The 21,157-nt window shown below is 43.3% G+C and overlaps 1 protein-coding gene across 7 annotated transcripts in view; it reads left to right on the top strand.

The window, feature by feature from the left end:
• Positions 1-3,311: 3,311 nt before the first annotated feature.
• Positions 3,312-21,157, top strand: part of L3MBTL3 (L3MBTL histone methyl-lysine binding protein 3) — an 89,445-nt gene continuing 71,599 nt past the window's right edge. For 2 of the 7 annotated variants that reach the window (XM_074819138.1, XM_074819137.1), the window contains exon 1: positions 13,388-13,499. Coding sequence is in view for 5 of the 7 variants with exons in the window: in XM_074819136.1 (XP_074675237.1) it covers positions 13,398-13,499 (102 nt within the window). In the remaining 2 variants the exon portion in view is untranslated. Of the gene's footprint in view, positions 3,348-4,619; positions 4,765-5,118; positions 5,518-12,791; positions 12,830-13,387; positions 13,500-21,157 lie in introns of those variants that run through there. The other 5 variants (XM_074819136.1, XM_074819141.1, XM_074819135.1 and 2 more) reach the window with 5 other exon arrangements.

Genomic DNA, 21,157 nt, shown 5'->3' with positions numbered 1-21,157 from the left:
AAATCTCATGTGCAGGCAATTTTTGAGAAATAAGGCCATCTTTAAGGCATCTTAGTCTGTATTGCAGACATCAAGACCCCAGAAGTGCCAAGTAAGTAAGTAAAATGTAAATACTGATTCTCTTTTTCTCAGTTTATGTTTAGATATTTGCTGAGGAGCCATTAGATCACATGATGGTATAAACCCAATATGCAAACTGAATTGATAATGTACATTTCTTTCCTCTCCCCACCTTAAATGGTATTCAAGATTTGGGATTTGGAAGCCATTTATATGGATGTTCATGCGCATGCTCTTGGGAGAATAATCAGTATTTGGCTACAGCACAAACACCTATTCAACAAGCTACAAGAATACTCAGAGAGACCAAATTTAGCTACTCCAAAATCTGTCATTAAACATACTGCCAAAATCATATTAAACACCATACTTCCATATAGAAAATGAGTGTTCAAAATTCTCTGTCTTCACAATACAGATGGAGGTCTAGTGTTAAATAAAATGGCAACAGAACTAATGTTTAAAGAGCATATTTGAGTAAGTTTAATCTATTTTTACTCAATAAATTTTTATTGACAAAATAATGGGTTTATTATACATCATGAGGTGCCACATGATTCAGGCAAGGATTGAAGAAGAGACAAAGAACAGAAGGTACCTTTATTAATTTCCCAGGTCCTTTCACTTCAATCAGAGAGCTATCCATTTGAAACAGCTATGCTGTGGTTCAAATACTTGGTTTCAGTTCTGACTTCCAATAGATATCTTTCAAGGAGCTTCTCCACCTGTGTCATCATTTTCTGTAAGGAGCTACACTCCTATGGCTTCAGCCAGTAGATTAGATGGATTAGAATATAACAGGGTTTTACCTGTTCTGTGTTTCCCTTTAAGATTTTCAGCAGAAAAGAGACAAAGTCTTTCAAGCGTAAATAAAATAACTGCAGATAACTCATCATCTGTATTCTTAGAAATGCATCTTTGTAACAGGGTATGGTACACCCTCCCCCAAAACCTCAATGTCATATGGAGAAATAATCAGTACAGGTCGAGTGTCCTAAAGAGTTTAAATAGTACCAAATTGTATCATTCTTTAAGTGTTTTCTGCAGAGCCCAGCTAATTTAATGCTACAATAGAATAATCTAGTTATTTGGCAACTATCTGCATAAAAACATTTCAATAACATTGGGAAATAATTTTCAGAAAAGTGTGGAATGACTTCAGTTACAGTTTATTCTTTGTTTCTAACCCATAGATTTCCTCAACTAAAAGTTCACTGGTGGAAAGTAGGAATTTTCTCATCCTTTACTATTTTTTGCATCTGTGTTTTAGAAGAATTTAAATGTATGTTATCACTAATTATTACAATTAAGTTAATACTGTTTTCTGTAATTAGTTTCTAATGAACATATGTTCGTTGATGAAAACTGCAGTATATATGCAATGCCATTTGAGCTGAAGGGGCGTGAGAAAGGCTCATCATAAAATAACTATCATGTACTGCACTTAGCCACCAATCCTGCAAACACTTAGGTGTGAGCCCCATTTTACTTTTGTGAGTAAAGTCAGATCAAATAAACAGAAACTCTCAAGATAGTATGGTAAAAGTGTAAGCAAAGTCACACCCAAATTGTGTGAGCATGGGCATTGTTTAAGGGAGAAGAGATGTCACGTCTGAATTCTTAAATATTTTAATAGATATTCTAAAGTATTTACTGGGACTGGGAAGTCCTGTCAGAGGACCACCTCCATCCTGTGCCCACTGCAATTCTGTCCTTGTCATGGGGATATTACTGCAATACAGTATAAATCTGTAATAGCAAAAAGGTTGCATTTGGTCTTGTCTCAACTATTTTATTAGTTATTCTGACTTTGTAGGTGAGCATTTTTGCCATGTATTTATTTCTATTGATATTTAATCCTGGTATTTGTTCCTAGATATTGTTAGTATTTATTAGCATTTCTGTTCTAGGGATTTGGGCCAAAGTTGTCACTGTAACTGAGGAAAGGAGTGTATATAAAATCAAAAGAAAGTTTGGACATTGATCGTTATTGAGATTAACAAAAGGTATATTGAGATTTGAGAGTTAATTTTAAGAGATATATAATAACATGCCAAACTATTAAGACCTCAAAATTCACTCTGTCAGTTTTTGCCTTAAGGACAGCGTCACCTTAGGGAGATACTCTGTGGTCTGACAAAATATTCAGGATTAGTATAATTATGTTCTGTGTTGTTTTATACTTTGCCTGAAACTGTATACACACACACACATATTTTTTAAAGTATCATCGTGTAATATACAACTGATTGCAGTCCTCCACCCTCGCTCTTCCCCAGTCTAGTTAGGCCTTGTGTAGGTCTATTCTGCTTAATGTTCTTTGGCATGACAGACCTCCTGGTAGGTGAAGGAAGTCCACCCTGGGCAATCCCATAAAACAAGAAGGGCCTTCAATTTTCACTGTTTTCTAAACAACAACAAGTGACAGAAAATAAATGCTGAAGACAGTGTTTTTCTTTGGGAATACAGGGCAACGACGGAGAGCGTTCAGGCAGGTGGCACATTTGAGGCTACTTTTAATTTGTAAGCTGACCGGGTTTTAGAAGGGACGAGGCCCATTCTAAGGCACGTCTCCGCGCTGCCCCAACCCCGTGTTTCGGGAGTGCGGGAGGAGCCTGGCTCCGCGCTGTCCGGCCCGGCCCTGGCCCGGGGTGGCCCCTAGCTGGCGGGGGGAGAAGGCTGCCCCTCTCCCGCAGCCTGCGGGCCCCGCACTCGCGTCCCCGGCACGGAACTGTCCGGCCTCTGCCTCGGCCCCCTTTTACCTACAGGATGGGGGCCAGCAGCGGCAGGAAGGCTCTCCCCGGCCTCCCGGCGCCCGCCACCCGGCCTCGCCCGCACCTGGCGGGACCACCGAGGACCAGACCCACACACACCCCCCACCCCCCGAAAAGTGCAAGGCATTATTTTCGAAAGTGCCCAAAATAGCGCGCGGCTGTCGCACAAGTCTCCTTATTATTCCTCCAGCGTCGGCAGTAAATCAGGGGAGATGATGCACCTCGGTCGGAGCCGTTGTCGGCGGCTGTATTTTTGGCACGGGCGGCGGCGGCGACGACTGCCGCCGTCGGTCGGCGGGCGGCGGCGGCCGGGGCGCAGCGGCAGCGCGGGCGAGGGAGGAAGAGCGGCGGCAGCAGCGGCGGCGGCGACGACGGCGGCGGCGGCGGCGGCGGCGGCAGTTTCCCCTTTCCCCAGCCCTGGCTCGGCGGGCGCATGCTCACTGGTGCCCGCAGCCCTGGACCATATTTGTCAGGACTCCTCGAGAGACGGAGAAAAAGAGAGAATTTGGGGGGGTAAGGAGCGGCGGGTTCCGATCTAATCCGCAAGCCGTTTAGGGAGCTGCAGAGGCGAAGGCTGGTGATGGGTTTTAATTTTCCCCCCTAGGTGAGGATGAAAGTTAGAGAGAGCGCGAGAGATAAAGGGAGAGACGCACCTCCTCTCCCTCCCTTACGAAACGTATCTGGGGAAGGGGAGGGGGGCTTCTCCCCCACCACCTCGAGCAGAAGGGATGGAAGTTAATGCCGGGGAAAGTGGGCAAGTGACTCGCAAGTGGCTGGGGAGCGGCTGGGGCACCGGGGAGCTCACTAAATCATAAGTGTACGAGTGTGAAAGAGGAACAAAAGAAAGAGAGAGGTGCCTGGTATTTCTTTTTCTCTTCCCAAACACATGAAGGGACTACATGTGTATATATATGCGCTATATATTTATATACATACACGGGCACGCACGCACGTATGTGTATGTACATATATATATACACGGGGGAGGGAGCTGTGGAAATGTGTTTGGGGGGGCCTTTTTTTTGGGGGGGGAGGGGGTTCCGAAGGGAGGGGGAAGGGCAGGGGAGAGACATTTTGCAGACTTGCCCCACCAATGAGCTTGTCAGTTGGCTCCATTTAATGACACTTACGGGGCACCGCCGCGCCGTTGGGAACAATGTGATGCGGGTGCAGCGGCGGGGTGGCGGGGGGCGGGGGGGGGGGGGGGGGGGGGAATGTGGGGTGTGCACGGGTGTGCGTGTGCGTGTGAGCGCCGGGCGGGGAGGGAGCGGAGCGGAGCGGAGGGAGGGGGCTCGCTGCCACCCGAGCCCCCCCTCCCCAGCCCCGGCTCTTTGTTCACACAGGCTGAAGGACGGGGAGAAGTGCGGGCTGCGAGGGGGCAATGCGCGGCGGGGAGGGGTGTGAAAAAGCCCCGGGTTTTTTGGTCGGAAGCGGCGAGAGGTGGCGGCTGCCGGGATATACCGGTTGAATGTGCCGTGGGTCCCCGTGTGCGAAGGCCTCTCCGGCGCGCAGCGGAGAGAGTTTGTATTTTCCGTCGCTCCTGCACTTTGTGTGATTGTGTGCGAGAGATATTTAAAATATAATCATCTCCCAATTTCCGCCATTTTGGGGAAAGTTTGCACATACACGTACCCAAAAAAAAAAAAAAAAAAAAGCAAGCTCCTAGCAAAATTTTTCTTTTTTTTTAAAGAGGCGAAAAAAAAAAGTCTTTTGCTCGAGTGCTCAGTTCCTGCCTCTGTGCGGTGCGTGCGCCGCGCTCGCTGCGGCAGACATGTGAGGCGGCGGGGAACGGCCCCTGCCCGCTCCGGGCTGCGGGCGGCGGCGGGGGCCGGCGCCTGTCACCGCCGCCGGCTCGGCGGGCTGCCCTCGGGGGGCTCCCGGGGGCTGGCCCGGGGCTGCCGGCGGGGTGCGGGACTGCACATCCACGTGAGTGCGTATTTTGCCGAGGATGGGGCGGGCGGGGGGGGGGAGCAGGGAATAGGACGCGGCTTTTCTGTGAAGTTGCGCGCTCTCGGCTGAAGTGCGGCCGGGGTGGGGGAGCGGCCCCCGCGCACACGCCCGTCTCTCCCTCCCCGTCTCCGCAGCCGGTGCATATAACAACAGGATATAGGCACACTTGTTCTCGCTAACGTGTGTGAGGCGGTGTTTTTTCGGCGGGGGGAGGGGGGAAAGAGATTTTTTTTCTTTTTTTTTTTTTTTTTTTGGGAGGGGGGGTGGTGGAGAAGCGGCGGACGACGGGAAGGCGCTCCCGCGGAGCGGCCGCCCGCCCCCGGCCGGGGCTGGGGAAGAGGCCGGCGGGGCGGCAGCGCCCGAGGCGGGGGGCGCCGCGTCTGGGCGGCAGCGGCGGCCGCTCCCCACCCCCATGTTTCCCCCCCTCTACCCCCCCCTCCTTCGCCGTCGGAGCGGGCGCACACGAGAGCGTGAGAGAAAAAGTTGGAGCGCGGGGCCGGGCGCTGACGGTGGCGGGGCCGGGCGGGGGCGAGCCCTCTGGGGAGGCGGCGTGTGCCGCCACCCCCACCCCCCCCGCGGGAAGGGGTGACTTCTCCGCCGAGGGATGCCCGGAGGTCGGCTGCGAGCGGCCGGGGAGCAAACCCCCGCAGTCCCCTAGGGAAAAAGAGAGCTCGCCCCCCCCTCCTCTTCCTCCTCCTCCTCCGCGCTGGGGGAGGGGAGGAGGGAGGAGAAGGTAACATTTTTAAATTTTTTTTTTCCCTTTCCACTCCGAGACAGCCTCCTTTTCCCGGATCCCTGTCTCGGGGGGGTGGAGGGAGGGTGGGAGGAAAAAAAAAAGCGAAGGACCCGGTAAACAAGCAGAGTCCCTCTCTCGTTGTGCAACTTCCTCAGGAACACTTAACACCCAGTTCCTCTCCCATCCCCGCCCGCACCGCGCTCGCCCCCGCCGCCGCCCCCACGCCGGGGCAGGGGGGTGCTCTGCCCCCGCTCGATTTAATTGCCCGGGGAGGGGGGGGGGGGGGAGGAGAGGGGGAAAAAAAAAAAAGGCAAATGCAGGAGAGAAACGGAGCAGCTTGAGAACCGCTTTTCCCGAGCGCTCCCCCCGAGGAGCCAGCCGGGACGGGCGGGCGGGCGGGCGCTTTTGTCTCGGTGGTTCTGCCCGAGCCTGGGGAAGACGCGGACCTGAGCCCGGGTTTTCTCCAGAAAGTTTCAAGTGCAGCAAAAACACGCCGCAAAACTGGCCAAGGAGGGACCTCTGGTGGTAGGCCGCCGGCTGACGGCGCCGGGGAGCGGCGGCCGCGCCCGCCGGGCCTCGCCGCCGCGTTCCGGCCGCCGCGCCGGGCCGGGCCGGGCCGGGCCAAGGGCGGGGGGAAGAGGCGGCTCCGGGGCGGCCGCTGTCGGGGCCCGCCGGCTCCAGCCGCGCCGCCCCGCGGGTGGGCCCGGCTCACGGCCTGCGGGGGGGGCGCGCCCCGTGGCCGTGTCACTTGTGCCACTCGAGAGTGCGGTTTGAGCCCCAGTGAGTGACGCCTGGGAGGGAGGCAGGGAGGCCCCGGGGATGCAGCAGCTGCCCGGGTGGTGAGGGTCAGCCTCTTCCGTTTCTTCCAGTTACCTGTGCTTAATAGAGTGGTGTGTGCAGGCTTTACAGTGAAAACTACAGTGAGTTATGTTTTCAGTTTTGTTCTGTTTTATTTTGACTGTCCCTCGTGTAGTTGAGTGGTGTTGACGGACCATTTTTGCTGTTTGTTTCCACTCATGAATGGATGCTCAGTCGTGGGTGCTAAAAATCAGGTGGTGAGCCTAAATAAACCTCATGATACAAAAACTTGAGCGTGTGCCGTTTTAGGAAATAGTCCGCATTCAGGGTCGTAACACGGTTTTCTTAATGCAAATTTAAAAGCTATTCAGGAAACCGGTGCTTTTTACCAAAGAAGTTTTCATATTCCCAGAAGTTTATATGATGAACATCATCAAGAGAAGAGCTCCCTGAAACTAGCGGCCGAAGGCAGTAAAGCACTACACTTCAATCCGGGTGGTGCCGGATACTCGGTTTTTTCCTGGTGTGACTTCAGCGGCTTTGACTGTGGTCCAGTTGGTCTTCTCATGAACCGGTGCCCTAACGAAGGTGGCTGAAGCAATCATCTTCTCGGATGGCTTTTGTTGTCAGTTGGGCAATTGCAGTGAACTATAGTTTTGTTTGTTGTTGTGGTGTATGTTTCACCTTCAGTTTAATGAGTTTTTCTAGAGTCTTGCTTTTAAAAGTTCTAATAACTTAAGAAAATTATTACACGATGAGTCCTTTTCCTCTGACTTGTTCGGTTTTATTGGACATCACCTATTCTCTGAAGAGAGACGGTTGACTTTTTGTGGGCTATTCCATTTACTCTTTGGGTTTTTTAATGCTGCTAGTAAGTAGGATGATGGATTGTGAGTGATGGGCGTGAGGAAGCAGTGATTACCTGGTATGGGACTTACTGAAGAAAGTGATAGCAAGTGTGTAGTCGTAGATTATTAGTGCTCCAGGAGTAGCTCATCACAATGGGGAGATATGAGCACTTTATGTATTGGAGAGAAGGGAAAGTCTATAAATGCAGTAACCTGCTGAGTGTATTCAGGAGCTAGAAAAAGGTGAATTAATTGTTCAAAGACATCAGAGCTCATGGAAGCTGCAAAGAACCAGCAGAAGAGGAAGAGGGCACGAGTCAGGAGCGTTCGTATGTATATTGAATTAACTTGGGGTAAGCAATAACAATTTGAAATAGGTCAGGTGATCGTATGAAGATTTGGTGCATGACAGTTCTTCTCAAGGAGGTGTCTGCACAGGGGAGGGAAGGAGGTGCAAATAAAGGCAGAAGTTTTCTGTAGCTTTCTGTGCCTGTTTCAAGGAATTAAGAGAAATTAAGACATAGGATTTCAGAGTTGTTTTACTCAAGTCTTATTAAACCTCTACTCAGGAGTGCACAGACAATAACAGAAATAAAGGAGTCATGAAAGCGTTGCAGAGGAAATGCTTTTTCAGTGTGAGGTACAGGATCTTTATAAACAAGATAAAAGTTGTTAGTGGTAAGTTTCATTAGATGATGGGATAGCTTTAGTATTGGGTAACTGTTATTACAGTGTTCTGTGGATGTTTGAGGTAGTAGATGAAGGCTGCGTGTTACCCCATTTCTAGCAATGGTATGGCAAAACCCGTGTTAGCTCGCTGGCAGAGGTGAGCTGATAGCATGGTGAGGATATCATGAACCTCCTTTAGCACTGGTGGAGACTCAGGCTTCACAGCATTCTGTAATGCATCTGTGGCCAGATTATTTCTGTGAGGAAAAAGGTTTTAAGCTGAAGTATTGGGAAGCAGGAACAAACATACACAGTCCCCCTGGAGAACCTAGGAGGCAGAAGAGTAGCAACTGATGAACCAAGAGGAAATAATGCCAGAGGGACATCATCGATAGGAAATCTGGTCTATTTTCTGTTACAAGTGTTAAGAATGGCAAAGAATTTTAAGCTGTGGTCCCTTTGTGAATGCATACATAAACTATATGTCTTCATCTTTAAAATAACTTACTTGGAATAAACAGGGAAATAGTGAAATTTACTCGAACAGCTCTTCAGCATACAGAACAGAAAGGTGACAGAACTAGTAAAGTAGTTCCTAAACAACAAAAAAATGAGATTTTGAAGGAAATGTGTAATTTGCAGATACTTCTTTTAAGGAAACATTAAAATGATTGAACTATTAAACAGGGACAAAACAAAGCACATCTTAAAATGTGGTGGATAGCCTCAAAGCGTTTTACCATTTCCTGCACTGTTCCTGTTGTGGTTGTTTTTCTTTAAGCGAAGAATCAGGTGCAAAAAGATGAAGGGCGAGAAAGAGACAAGTGGGGGGTGCACCCAGCTCAAAGAGAGGATTGCGAGGAGAAAAGCAGGGAAAGTTCAGTCAGTTGACTTTGCTTTTGCTGTCATTATGAAGCTAGCTTAATACAAAGTCTGTCTGAAATAGAGAGAGCTTATGTTGCAAGGAGCAATTCTGCTTCGTGTGGCTTCGGCAGTGTAACAAGTCAGTCCTGGTAGTATTTGTGTTCTTACATGTTAAATAAAGCTGAAGCTGAGTATCCACTTGTCCCCTGGTGTCTAAAAGTTAGTGTATTTGCAGCTCTGGTGCATTGAGTTGTCCCCTTCTGTTCCACTTCATTTTCCTGATTTATTGTGTAGGGAAAATGTGTCCCTTTACCCCATGGGTGCTGCGCCAAGCAGCCTTCTCCTTGGAGATGCCCAAAATAGCCATCTACGATATTAGGACAAAAGAACTCACCTGTTGCCTTTATTTCTGAATATCTGTCAGCGCTGGTGTCACCCAGCCCTGTTGGGAAGAGGGACCATGGCTTGGCTCCTTAAGGACATCACTTCCCTTGGGACCTCTGTTTTTCCCTTGGACCTCACCCATGGTGCCACTTGCTGAGACCTTCTCCAGCTCCACAATGCCCATTTTGCCTCTCCTCACAGGAGCTGTCAGCTGGGGAGGGGACCAGCATGGGGCAAATCTGCTAGGCTATCCTGTCAGGGTAGCTGCAGAAATCCTCAAAAGTAAAAATAAAAATACACAGGGATGCATAAAAAGAAAAGACACACTGTCGCAGACGAGTTATGCCAGTCTGGCATACCTCCTCTCCCTTCTGCCTAGTAACCTGGTATTAAGTTGGTCCTGCTGATTAGAAATCAATATGGACATTTCACAGGTGGTATCTTAGATTTTCAAAATTTGGGTAGGTATCAGGTATTTTTTTGAAGCACTGACTGAAAGAATCCTATTACTATGTTTTGATGTATTCGGTACATAACCCCGTAATTATTTCAAAAACTGCTTGTAAGTTTAATTGGCATATTCTCTCCTGTTTCTTTGCTTTACATCTTTAGAGAGTCTTTCACCAGATGAAAATATCTCATTTTTAGTGCTGTTATTCTCATTAAGTATCTCCTCTGTGAGGTACTCATTTATTGTTGAGCCAGTTGGTGAAAATGAAGGTTTTTCTAAAGGATGTGTGTAATCTTATTTTATATGCTTGCTTATTTTAATGAATTTATTACATAGGCCTAAAACAAAGTTAATGTTGAAATATTAGCATGCAGCACACTCCTCTATAAATGTTACAGTTTATGGCTGTGAAGACTAAGCTACAGCTATATCCCTAATAGTGGATTTTGGAGATGCTTTTGGAAGATGACTGTTTCAAGTTCTTACTATTATGTCCTTCACATCAGATGGCATTCAGTGACAGGCATAGGGACAGTACTGTAATTACTTTGCCCCTTATTCATCTAGTATTTTTACTACTTTTCTGGAAGTGTAGCAACAGTCATGAAAGCAAATGAAATCATTATGGAAGGAGTTATAGTAGTTCAAAGAATTACATCAGAGCTTTAAAAACGAAAATGAAAATAAGTAGATAAGACATTCTGTAGTTTTCTTTGTTCTGTGATTTAGATGTATATATTGCAATGATTTCATCCTTTTTTAGGATCTCATTGCTGTAACAATTTAATTGGTCTCTATCGCCCTCCTTATTATCATTATAGAGGGATATAGCCCTATCTTTCATCTGTTCGAACTCAGCAAAACTGGAAATTTTGTTATTATTATTATTATAACAGATATTTTGTTAAATGTTATTCCTTTTGGTAAATTCATTTCTATCTGCATTGCCCTGTGACCTTTTCATCCCCACTAAGAACCATTCTGAAGGCTGCAGAATGTGAAAGTACAGGTTGTGCCTTTGATGTTGAGTTAATTTTAAAAGGAAAACAATAATGAATACCTTATCAAACAATAGAATGTATCATTATTGCTGATTGTTACCTGAGGAAACTTTGTTAGGTGTAATTAAGTTAAAGTCTGTATCTTTTCATGAGAGAAATACACCCTGAACATTTCTGTTACCAATTTTTACTTTTTTTTTTTTTTTAATTTCACAGTTTACATCCTGCCTAAGTGGGTTAGGCTCTAAGATTTTTTCCCCTTGTCATTTTTTTCCAACTGTTTCTGTTACAAAGCTTGTCTGTAAGGAGAGTGGTGGTATTGGAGATGCCAGCATCTGTTGGAGTGGATGCCCGCTGCTTCTTGCTTCGTGGGACAGCGGCCGCTGCGAGGAAGTGTTTCCCCGCAGCCTCCCAAGTCTCGTCCCATCTTCTGTCATGCCTTCTGCAGAAACCATTGGAGCATCATTTCTGTAATAAATAAACCACAGGAGGGTTGAGTGAAGTGTCCTCTAAATAGGGTGGTAATTTAAGATTACTTAGAAACTTCACTTAATACAGAACACAGCTTTGTGTTTGCTTAGCCAGGCTAATCGCAGGGAGCTCGTTTCACCAATGTGCTTAAGCCAGCATGTTTCATGTCCTTAAAATTTCACGGGTTTCTGGATAGATCTGATTTTTCATCTACTCCTTATCAGTTTGGGTCTTGTGTTCTTGAGAGAAGGCCCGTGCCTCTGCCAGTGTGCTGCAGTTCAGTTTGGTGGAAGCCTGCTGGAGTTGATCTGCTGCGGTGTGGAAGGCTGGATGGTTCGTGGGCTTGGACTCTGCGATGTACCATGCTTGCAGATCAGAGATGGTCCAAGCTGTGTTGCAGGAGCTGCCCTGAGATGGGGTGGTGGATTTTGCCTGGGAGCTACTTTAAAAGATAAAGTCTGTGGCCTTGAAGAATTCTCAGTTTGCACTGAATTTGTTTAGATTTATTGACATATTTTAAAATGAATTTTTGGCATTGATGGTACGGTTTTCAATACTTTCTCATAGAGGATTACTGAAATTAGGGGTGGAGAAGACACATTGAATCATGTGGTTCTTCCTGCTTTAACCTTGTCGTGTGAAGTATGTGAATTTTTCTCAAAGAGCCTTCTGTGAACCCTACCCATCATATAAAATGAAGGGGAATGCAGAACCTTTCATCCTAAGGAGTGGTTACTGACTGAGGTCCAGCTCCTGTTATCCTGTTGATATTGTGTGGTGGCTGTAGTGTAATGAAAGTACTCGTGGAGTAAGATATTGCTCAGGGGTTTAAAGAATTCTGCTAGCAATGAGAAGGAAGCCAAGGAGAAATACAAGGGAGTTCACATAGCGGACCCAAAACAAGAGTAGTATTTGTCTATAGTGGTGCTGTTACAGTGATGGATACAATTTTTCTGATGAAACAAATGTAAATTCGATTATTTTTCACGCAACAGAGTTAACTAGCTAAGCATTTTTCTCCTCAAACTTTCAGTAAAATGCTTCTAGACAACCTGAGTTTTTCTGCTCGTTTTGCATCTTTTTCTGTGAGTGAACAAATCCTACTCAGTGTTTTTTGTGGAAATTCCATATTTCCAGAGAGTATTAATAGATATTTGCAGATTTTGGCAGTGGGACCTAAGTAAGAAATTAGATTTTAGAAAACAAGGTCGAGCACTGAGGAAGCTCTCTCACTACCTGTTTGAATTTTAAATATACTGATATTTGCAGCAGAAGTTTGAAGTCTGCAGATGGAGTATGAGGCTTAGAAGGTGTTTGTTAAAAAGTTCAGAAAGTGTAAATTTGAAAAGGGGTGAGCTTTTGCTAATAGTTCACAAACCAAAGACAGAGCTAATTTGCCGCAAATTATTTCAGCTGCTAGGCATAGCATAGTAGTTCTTCAGAAAGAAAATTAATGAGTCAGATTTCACATTGAACAAATAGTAAATTAGGTGCCAGGCCCCAGATTTAAGGATTGCTGGGTTTGTAAGAAGTGGAAAGGAAGAAGTTGGTAGTAGTCCCAGCTGGCTGCTAGAAACATTTGCAGTTCAGTGCAACTGATGCTGTCTTTGTTGCAGTGACAAGTGGTGGGCCAAAGCCAGGGGTCAGTGGCAACTGTTATATACTTCTGTTGCTTGTGCAAATTCTTTGTGATAAACTCTTACTGCAGAGGACGATGTCTGAAACCACGATTTCTGAAGATAAATATTCTCTCCTCTCCTTTCACTGTTCTGAAACAGAAGGATCCAGTAAAATACAGTCTTGCAAAGCAGTAGTTTTCTCTGGTGCGTATGTGCTGCTCTACATGTAAATAAATTTTACAAATGCAAATCAAAATTTAGTGAAACTGAGTGGAAACAGACAACGAATATTTGGGTATCCTGGTCAGACCACGCAAATGAAAGACAGTTTCAAATTAACATCAGCATGTTATCCAATATTAAGGAAAAACAGTACTTAAATGTATTTATTATAGGCATGCACTCATGTTCTGCCTTCCCCAGAACAAACGTTTTTCCTAGGTGAACTTGAGGTATGTTTTCCCCATGTCAATTTATTTGCAGTTTGAAGTTTTTAATTTCTCTCCAATACAGCCTCATTACTAGCCTCCTAGTGTATAAAACAGGTATTATTTTTTAAGGTTTTTCAAAAGATTTCCCCTTGCTTTTAGTAGTGTATATTAGTGTATATTATCAGCATTGTCATCAGCTATCCACATTGCCAGTGTGCCGAGGGAAGCATTTGATACTAGTCTGTGAAGTGCATTTGAAGAAATGTCTGGCGATACAAGCATTAAACCACTTCTAGCATTTTCAGATAAAATCCTTTTTTTTTTTTTTTAGTACATGCATCATGAATGAATCTGCTTCTAGTGGAAATGGTCAAGAGTTTGATGTATTTAGTGCTATGGACTGGAAGGATGGCATAGGTACTTTGCCAGGAAGTGACCTAAAGGTAAGATACGTAATTTTTTTAATAAGTGAAATAAAAATGTTAAATGCTGAAAGAATGCATTTCACAAGCTGGTGTGTAGGTATCTGCTTTTATGAATAAAACATGAATCTGCAACTCTGAGTTAAGAGACTGTAGCCTGTTAACTTTAAGCTCTGGAGTTTCTTGATTCAGTTTCTGGTGCTGGCACAGACAGCCGTCATCCCCGTAGGAAGGCATAAATTAGCACTGCCTCACTATATAGACAGAAGCAATCAAGTGCACAAAATCCAAAAGAAATCTCAAAAGTTAAGTGTGAAAATTCAGTCCATTTAGAGCATTATATTACCGTATCACTAAGAGTCTTTACACTGTCATTGGCGCTCACAGTCTCATATTCTTAGTTCTTTTTTATTTCTAAAAATGGTTTATTTTTGCTATCCTTTTGTCATGTGGGTGCCTAGAAAAATTAATAAAGTGAGTGCTTCTGCGCTTGGTATAGTTTAGAAATTTGAATGATATTGGAATAGTACTTTTAATTACATTTTTCACACTGGTTGTATTTACTGAAGTAAATCATAACAATTTTATTTTGTTTTCAGAGTATTTTATGTATTTTTTTATTTATCTGATACTTTTTACTGTGTCATTAGATGTCCTCTGCTGCGTTAGCTAAAAATACAGTTTCAATATTAGAGATTTTCTTGCACCTATTTCCTGTTGATTATAATCCATATTTTCATATCATTCCACTTAGAATAACATTGATGAGGTTTTCTCATAGTTTATTTTTTAAAAAGGAATCTCAGAAGAAAATGTGTGTTTTTTGAAAGAACTTTATATCCCTTGATGCCTGATACAGTGTCTGTTGTTGAAGTAGAGAGCCAAATAATGTTTGAAATTCAGGGCATACATTTCTGTGAGTGTTTTGTGGTTTATTTTGTGGGTTTTTTTTGTTTTTTGTTTTAAATTACAGAATTGTAGAATACACTCACAGAATAATTTTCTTTGGAAAGGACCTCAGGACACCACCTCTGAGCACCCCAGACCTCAGGCCAACTTAGATCAGGTTGCTCAGGGCCTTGTCCAGTATGGGTTTGGTTATCTCCAGGGTTGGAGCTACCACAGTCTCTGTTGGCAGCCTGTTAAGCATTTGTCCACCCTCATAGTGATTTTTTCCTTTTATGGATACTTCATTGGAATTTCCCCTTTTGCAGCTGGTGCCTGTTGCATCTTGTCCTTCTACTGTGCACATCTGAGAACCTGGCTCCATCCCCTCTATGTCCTCCCATCAACTACTGGAAGACAGCAGTAAAATCTGTCCTTCTGTTCTTAAGACTGAGCAAACAAGTTTGCTCAGCTTCTCCTTGCATGTCATCCATCTGCTACAGCCCCTACTTGTTTTGGTGGACATCTGCTGGACTTGCTCCAGTATGTCAGTGTCTTTCTTGTACTGGACACAGTAGTCCGCATATGGTCTCATCAGCATTAAATAGAGAGGAATAATCAGTTCCCTCGACCTGCTGGCTCCCCTCTTGCTAAAGCAGCTCTGGATGCTCGTGGCTGCGTTTGCTGCCAGGGCACATTGCTGACTCATGTTCAACTCTTCTTCTAGGTCTTCTTCTGAAAATCTGTTTTCCAATAGTCAGCCCCAGGGCTGTACTCATGCACACAGCTGTTCTGTCCCAGGTGCAGGGCCTTGCGTATGATTTTGTAGACCTTCATGAGATCTTGTTAGCCCATTTCTTCAGCATGTCGAGGTCTTTCTGAATAGCAACCCCGCCCTTCATTATCAGCCACTCCCTCCAATTTGGTAGTTCGCTTTTGCTGCCTGTACACATATAGAAGCCTTTCTTGTTGCCTTTACTAGTTTCTTTTCCAGCTGAGCTTTGGGTTTGCTCATTCCATCACTGTACACTACAGCAACATCACCATATACCTTCTCAATGTAACATTTCCCCTGATTCACCTTCTGCTTACTTCCTTTTCCATTTGAACTAAGTCAGGAGTCCCTAGTTCGTTCATATTGGCCTTCATCCACGTTTGCTTAACTTCTTGCGCATTGGCATGCATCATTCTCCTGGTGTGAAGTCCCTGGAGAGATACTCAGGTTTCCTGGGCCTATTCACCCTTTAAAGGACTCTCTTGTATGATCCTGCCACGCAGATCTCTGAACAAACCAAAATCTGCCTCTCCTGAAGTCCAGTGCTGCTGTTTCAGTATTTGTTTTGCTTGCTTCTTGCAGGATTTCAGACTTCACCATCTCATGGTCGCTGCTGCCAAAGCTATCATCAGCCTCTACATCCCTGACCAGTTCTGTATTTTTTTTAAAAAGTCCAGGCTTTTAAAATTCCTTTCTATTTTAATAAGCAACATTGTGTGAAAGGAAAACATGATATTGAAATGTTTAAGGAATACAGAAGGGAGCAATGCAGGAAAATATAATAATCTCACATAAATCACTGGTACTTTGTTCAGTTCTGGTTACCCTATGACAACAGAAACAAAACCAAAGCAAAGATTGGGTCATTAGTTAGTAGAGGAATAGAAAAGCTTCCATACAAAGAGAGGGAAGGGACTGGGAAGTGTAGCTGAGGGTAACTTCAAAAAATCATGTAAGAAGATTCTTAACTATGTCCTGTTCAAGAAAGCATGAGCTTCATCTTAAGGTGTCTCTTCTGGGTTTTTTTAGTTTTGTGTTTGGTTTTTTTTTTTAATTTGGAAACAAATAAGTATTTGATTTTTTGGCAGAGATTATTTCTTTGGCCCATGCATTAGGAAAGACACAGACAGAGGTGCAGTGGTAATACACCCAGAATGATGAAAGATACAGAGAGAATTGGTCAGGCAGCTTATTCTGGTCTTTTTTGTTGCCTTTTTTTTAAATACAAAAGCCTGACTGAAAGAAGAATATTTTATAACAGTGCAGAATTAGTCTGAGGAGATCACTGGACCAGGGAACATCAAGACTATGTGAAAGACTAGGCATTTATCTAGGTACCAAAACAGTTTGAGCTGTTAGAATAGTAAGGATTTTTAAGCTCGTGAGATAATTGTAACAACTACGTTTTCAAGGCTGCTTCTACATATGGTTAAAAGGGTGACTAATCCCTTGAAACTGTAAATGTGATTGTGGAAGATATGTTATGCTCTTTGTGGAATTCTCAGAATAGTATTAATGTAGATGGTTTACCTGAACTGTCCTGATAACAGAGTATTTTAATACTGTGTCCTGAATCTAAAGAAAATGGCCTTACACAGCAGTTACTTCTTATAAGCTTGCATGTGTCTTTCAAAAATGATAATAGACTTGTTCCACTAAAGATATCAAACCATTGCCATGTATTTACGTTGAAATACAATTGAAAAATCCAGTGAAAACACTGTAGTAGTAAGAAGCACAAATCCAAATATTTTATTTTTATAGCTTGGTAATAGAGTGCCTGGGGTTTTTATAATAAATAATGAGCAATAGCTGAACTATTCATTGCAGACAATGTATTGCTTACATTCTCACATTTAGTCTCTTCTCTTCATGAAACATTGGGGAAAATTGTCTTTGAACACTCAGATTTGGTAAATTGTATTGTATAAGCATGCTTTAAGTTAAACATACACCAAAATGTTGAAATGCTGCTTTTTAATAGAGAAGTTTTGTGGAGTTGCCTACTTGAAGTCCTTATTTTCAGTCATGTAACTCATATGGCGTTTGCTTGTCTTTACTGCTTGCATGATGAAGTTTCATGCTTATTTTTATGTATGCACTTTTTAAGAAATCTCTTTTCTTGTGTGCTATATTAATATCCAGCCTCCTCAGATTATCAGGCAAGTATATCTGAGCAGCCATTCTTTTTAAGAACCACTTCATTTTTGTGAATATAAGTTCCTCTATGAATAAAAGCTGGTAAAAAACTATTGTACGTAGTGTAAAATGCTTGAAACATTTACAAATAACTTTTATCAATATTTTCTTATCATTGCTTAAATTTACCTTTCCTTATGATATAGAAGAACAACTAAATCAGAAATGGGAAATTGTATTTCTCTTTGTTACGAAGTCCTGTGGGCAGTTTCATGCCTACCAGACTTCACTGAGATAGGCTGCATGCAGGGGCAGCCACTTCCCAGTCTGATAAAAACAAGGAAGGCCAGTCAGATACCAAGCCTCTGTTCGCAGCCATGCCATGGTCTCTAATGTCTACATCTGTTTTCCCACTGGTAAAATGCTGAAAATGTTCTTTCACTATGAATTTGGGCAGTGTTAATTGTTAGATTTTTGTCACCCATAGTTGGAGAAGGTGGTGGAAATACACTCTCGTACAGATTTTGTTAAAACTCTCTAGCAAAAATAGTCATAAAATAATTAATACTTCTTGAACGCTGCCTTGAGCGTACTGTGTGACAGATAAATAGTGAGTGGTTGTGGAAAACACTAGAATTTCAAATTATACAGGGGATAGGGAGAATTAAAAATTGTTCAGTATGATGCACTGAAGACTGAGAACAAAAATTTCAGCATTGTTTATTAGTTCTTTCAAGATGTTTAAATAAAACAGAAAACTGAATTCCAGTAGAGTTTAAAATAGTTTACAAATTACAGAATGCCTTCATGTGGCAGGCTAAGTAATGTATGCTCATCTGAAAAACATCAGTGCTTACCAGTTACTCTGCATGTTATGAATGTAAATGTGAAATACTCTTCTTTTTTTTTTTCTTTTTTTTTAAATCTCTGTGCTGAGTGCAGACAGTAACACCATCACTTCAAGATTTAAATGTACTCATTAAATTGGAAAAGCTGTAATAATTTACAGTCACTTCCTACTGCAGTGACAGAAGTTTATGAAGTACTTCGTAATGAGTTTTCTAGTGCTTGTGTTGGGAAAGTGAGCTGTTATATACTACATGGACAGAATTTTGGTCATTATTTTCAGCTTGCATATTGTGCTTGAACGGAAAAGAAAATATCAATAAATTTGATGATGAAGAAATTAACCTATAAATAAAGTTGGGCGGCTAATATTGTAGGAAACCAACTACAGTAGTGGAACATGAATGGTGGAATAATGGTCAGTGGTGCTTGGTATTTCCAGCCATGCTGTAAAGAAGGTAACAGTGCTTCATCATGCTGTGTTTCTAGATGCATAGGTGCAGCAACTCAAGGCAGTAGAGTGCATTCTTCCACCTGCTTGCTCTGAAATTGCGTTCAAGCTTACTTGAGATAATTAACATTTGAAAACAACTTAGTTTTTTTCTCACATGATTATATGTCAGAAATACTGGTATTGTCTCACGGGATAACTAAGTACAGTGCTTTTTTAGTGTGAAGTTATTTCTGTCCTCACACAGTGGCATGTGCTGCGCTTCGAATCTGGGGAGGCATTTGTCCCTCTGGGGAGAGTCCCTGAGAGTGTCCATGGGAGACATTGACTACCGGGAACTGGTTAAATCACTGCCTCCAGCAGGAAGGCGTTATTCCAGAGAGAAGATAGGTTCGTTTCGGGGAAGTTGGTACAGGGTAGTGCAGAGATGAGAAAGCAAGGCAAAATAGACTTTCTCTGACCACATGTGAGCCACAGCAGATGTTCCAAGTGGCCTGGTCTTTTCCATGTGAAAGTAACTTTCTTCTGTTGCAATCTCATGTAATTAACTAGCTCATGCTGTGCTTCATCACCATAGATTTCTGATTAAAACTTTGCATTGTCATAAAATGATTTTACCTTATTTTAAAAAAGAAAGACCAAAAAGGAAATTTCACTATTGAAATTGCTAGAACTCCAAAGCCAAGAAATGCTGGAATTAGGTTTGTCTTTGGATCTTTAATTGGGCTTCCTCATGTGTAGTCATGGTAGCGTCTTCGCTTAAGTGATCCCATGCTATTTTACCACAAAATCTACTGCGTTGTTTGCTGTAGATGCTGTTAGACTTGTAAGTAATTGGACAGAGGATTTCAGGAAGGAAAAGGAATAGTTTCATGATTAATGCAGGTAAGTCCCGCACAGGAAAGCTTAGTGCTGCATTTGCTTCTACCACAGCCTTCCTGCGCGGTTCTGAACAACTCACTGGAACCAAAACTTTGGCAGGTAGCCATTCATTTTTTATTTGTCACTTGCTTGGGTTCCCCATGAGATATTAGTGTTTGGTATTTAGAAGTATTCTGGCTGAAATAATTCGAAGCCAGGGTTGCTTTGTAGGTCAACTTCTGGATCAATAAGCGTCATCTTGGCAGGCCTTGACTTCTGGCTCTGTCGCTGATTTATGTGTCACTTTAAGAAAGTCTATTTAGCTGCAATTTCCTACTCAAGTGGAGATAATAAGGCAGACTGAGTTTGCAGTGGAGAGAAATAATTGAGAAGCCCTGTGGTACTAAGATCATTCTTGAGCACTCAGGGCAGAGGGAGGGGATTGAAAGAGCCTGAGGAGTGCCTAAGAATAAAGTAGAAAAACATTACTGCAGACAAGACTGAGGTATCAGCAGTTTGCTGGGGAAATATCAGTCTCTCTTGCTAAAGGTATATGTTTTCTGATGGTACCTAAGCTTTCAGTTTAGAAGTGATGAAAGAATGTTCCTTTTTTTTTTTTTTTTTTTTTTGAAGGTTGTAATTTGATAGTAATCCTTTCCTGCTTGTGCCTGCCCAGATAGGAAAAACCTTTCCTTTTGGATGCAAATCATCCTCTCTTCTTCGTTACTTCAGGATTAGCCTATTGCAGTGTTACTGAAGCATCTTAAAATCAATTGAAGTTGTTTGAAGTGCTTGACTTTCTTGCTGACAGCATCATTCCAGTGAGGGGGGGTTTGGCCCTGCCCCTTGGTTGTGGGTGGAATTTAATCTCTGCTGATTATGATTTAGGGAGCCCTAAATAGCCTGGGATCCTACTTAAGTTGTTTGTCTTTGCCGTACTTGGAGAGCATGGCAGGATCACTTCTCATCATTAAAGAAAGGGATTAGTCAGGTGCAGGGACGTGTTCCCCTAACCTTCTGCATCCCTGAAAGAGTCAAAATTTTGTGACCAGGCAGGGGTCAGGGGTCACATGCTTACTGAGTACTTTGAAATAAACTGGGAGCAGAGTACTCAGAAGAATGAAGAGCTAGAAAGAGATATTTTTATTTTCTTTTGTAAGTGACTGAGAACAGAGGTTTTGTTTCAGGAATTACTTTGCACTGCATTGTAACAGTAATTGCTAGAGTGCCTAAAGCTTTTTTAGATACATGCTCTTTGTTATTTTAGCGGGATTTTTTAAAGAAAATAAACAGTAATTCTACTTTCAAACCGTGTAGAGTAAATAAGACTGGCTTTACTGCTTGAAGAAAGAGTATAAAAATACCCAACAGCTGCCTCATTTTCTGAATGCTATCCAGCCCCTGCCTGGGGCAGGGGTTCTGTGGAAAAAGTAGTATGTGATTGTGCATGTAGAGACTGTATCGCACACACACAGAAGAGGAGAATGGTTGAATGGACAAGTTCTGGCATTTACTAACTTATTCAACTTAAATAATATGTAAAAAATAAGTTTGGCACATAGCAGGATGGGGTTGGACAATCCAATGTCTATAAGCGATTCCTTTGCTTTAAAGAGACGAGAAGCTATAAGATGCCAGAAAGGCTCTGATATATCTGAGCAGTCCCACTGAAATCACTGATTAAACAGTGATTAAAATCAAGAATTGTGATAACTGTGTGCT

The sequence above is a fragment of the Strix aluco genome, chromosome 3, assembly GCF_031877795.1.
Source record: "Strix aluco isolate bStrAlu1 chromosome 3, bStrAlu1.hap1, whole genome shotgun sequence".
In the NCBI taxonomy this organism is placed as follows: Eukaryota; Metazoa; Chordata; class Aves; order Strigiformes; family Strigidae; genus Strix; species Strix aluco.
Note: the sequence above shows the minus strand (reverse complement) of the source record. Positions and strands in the feature narration are given on the sequence as shown.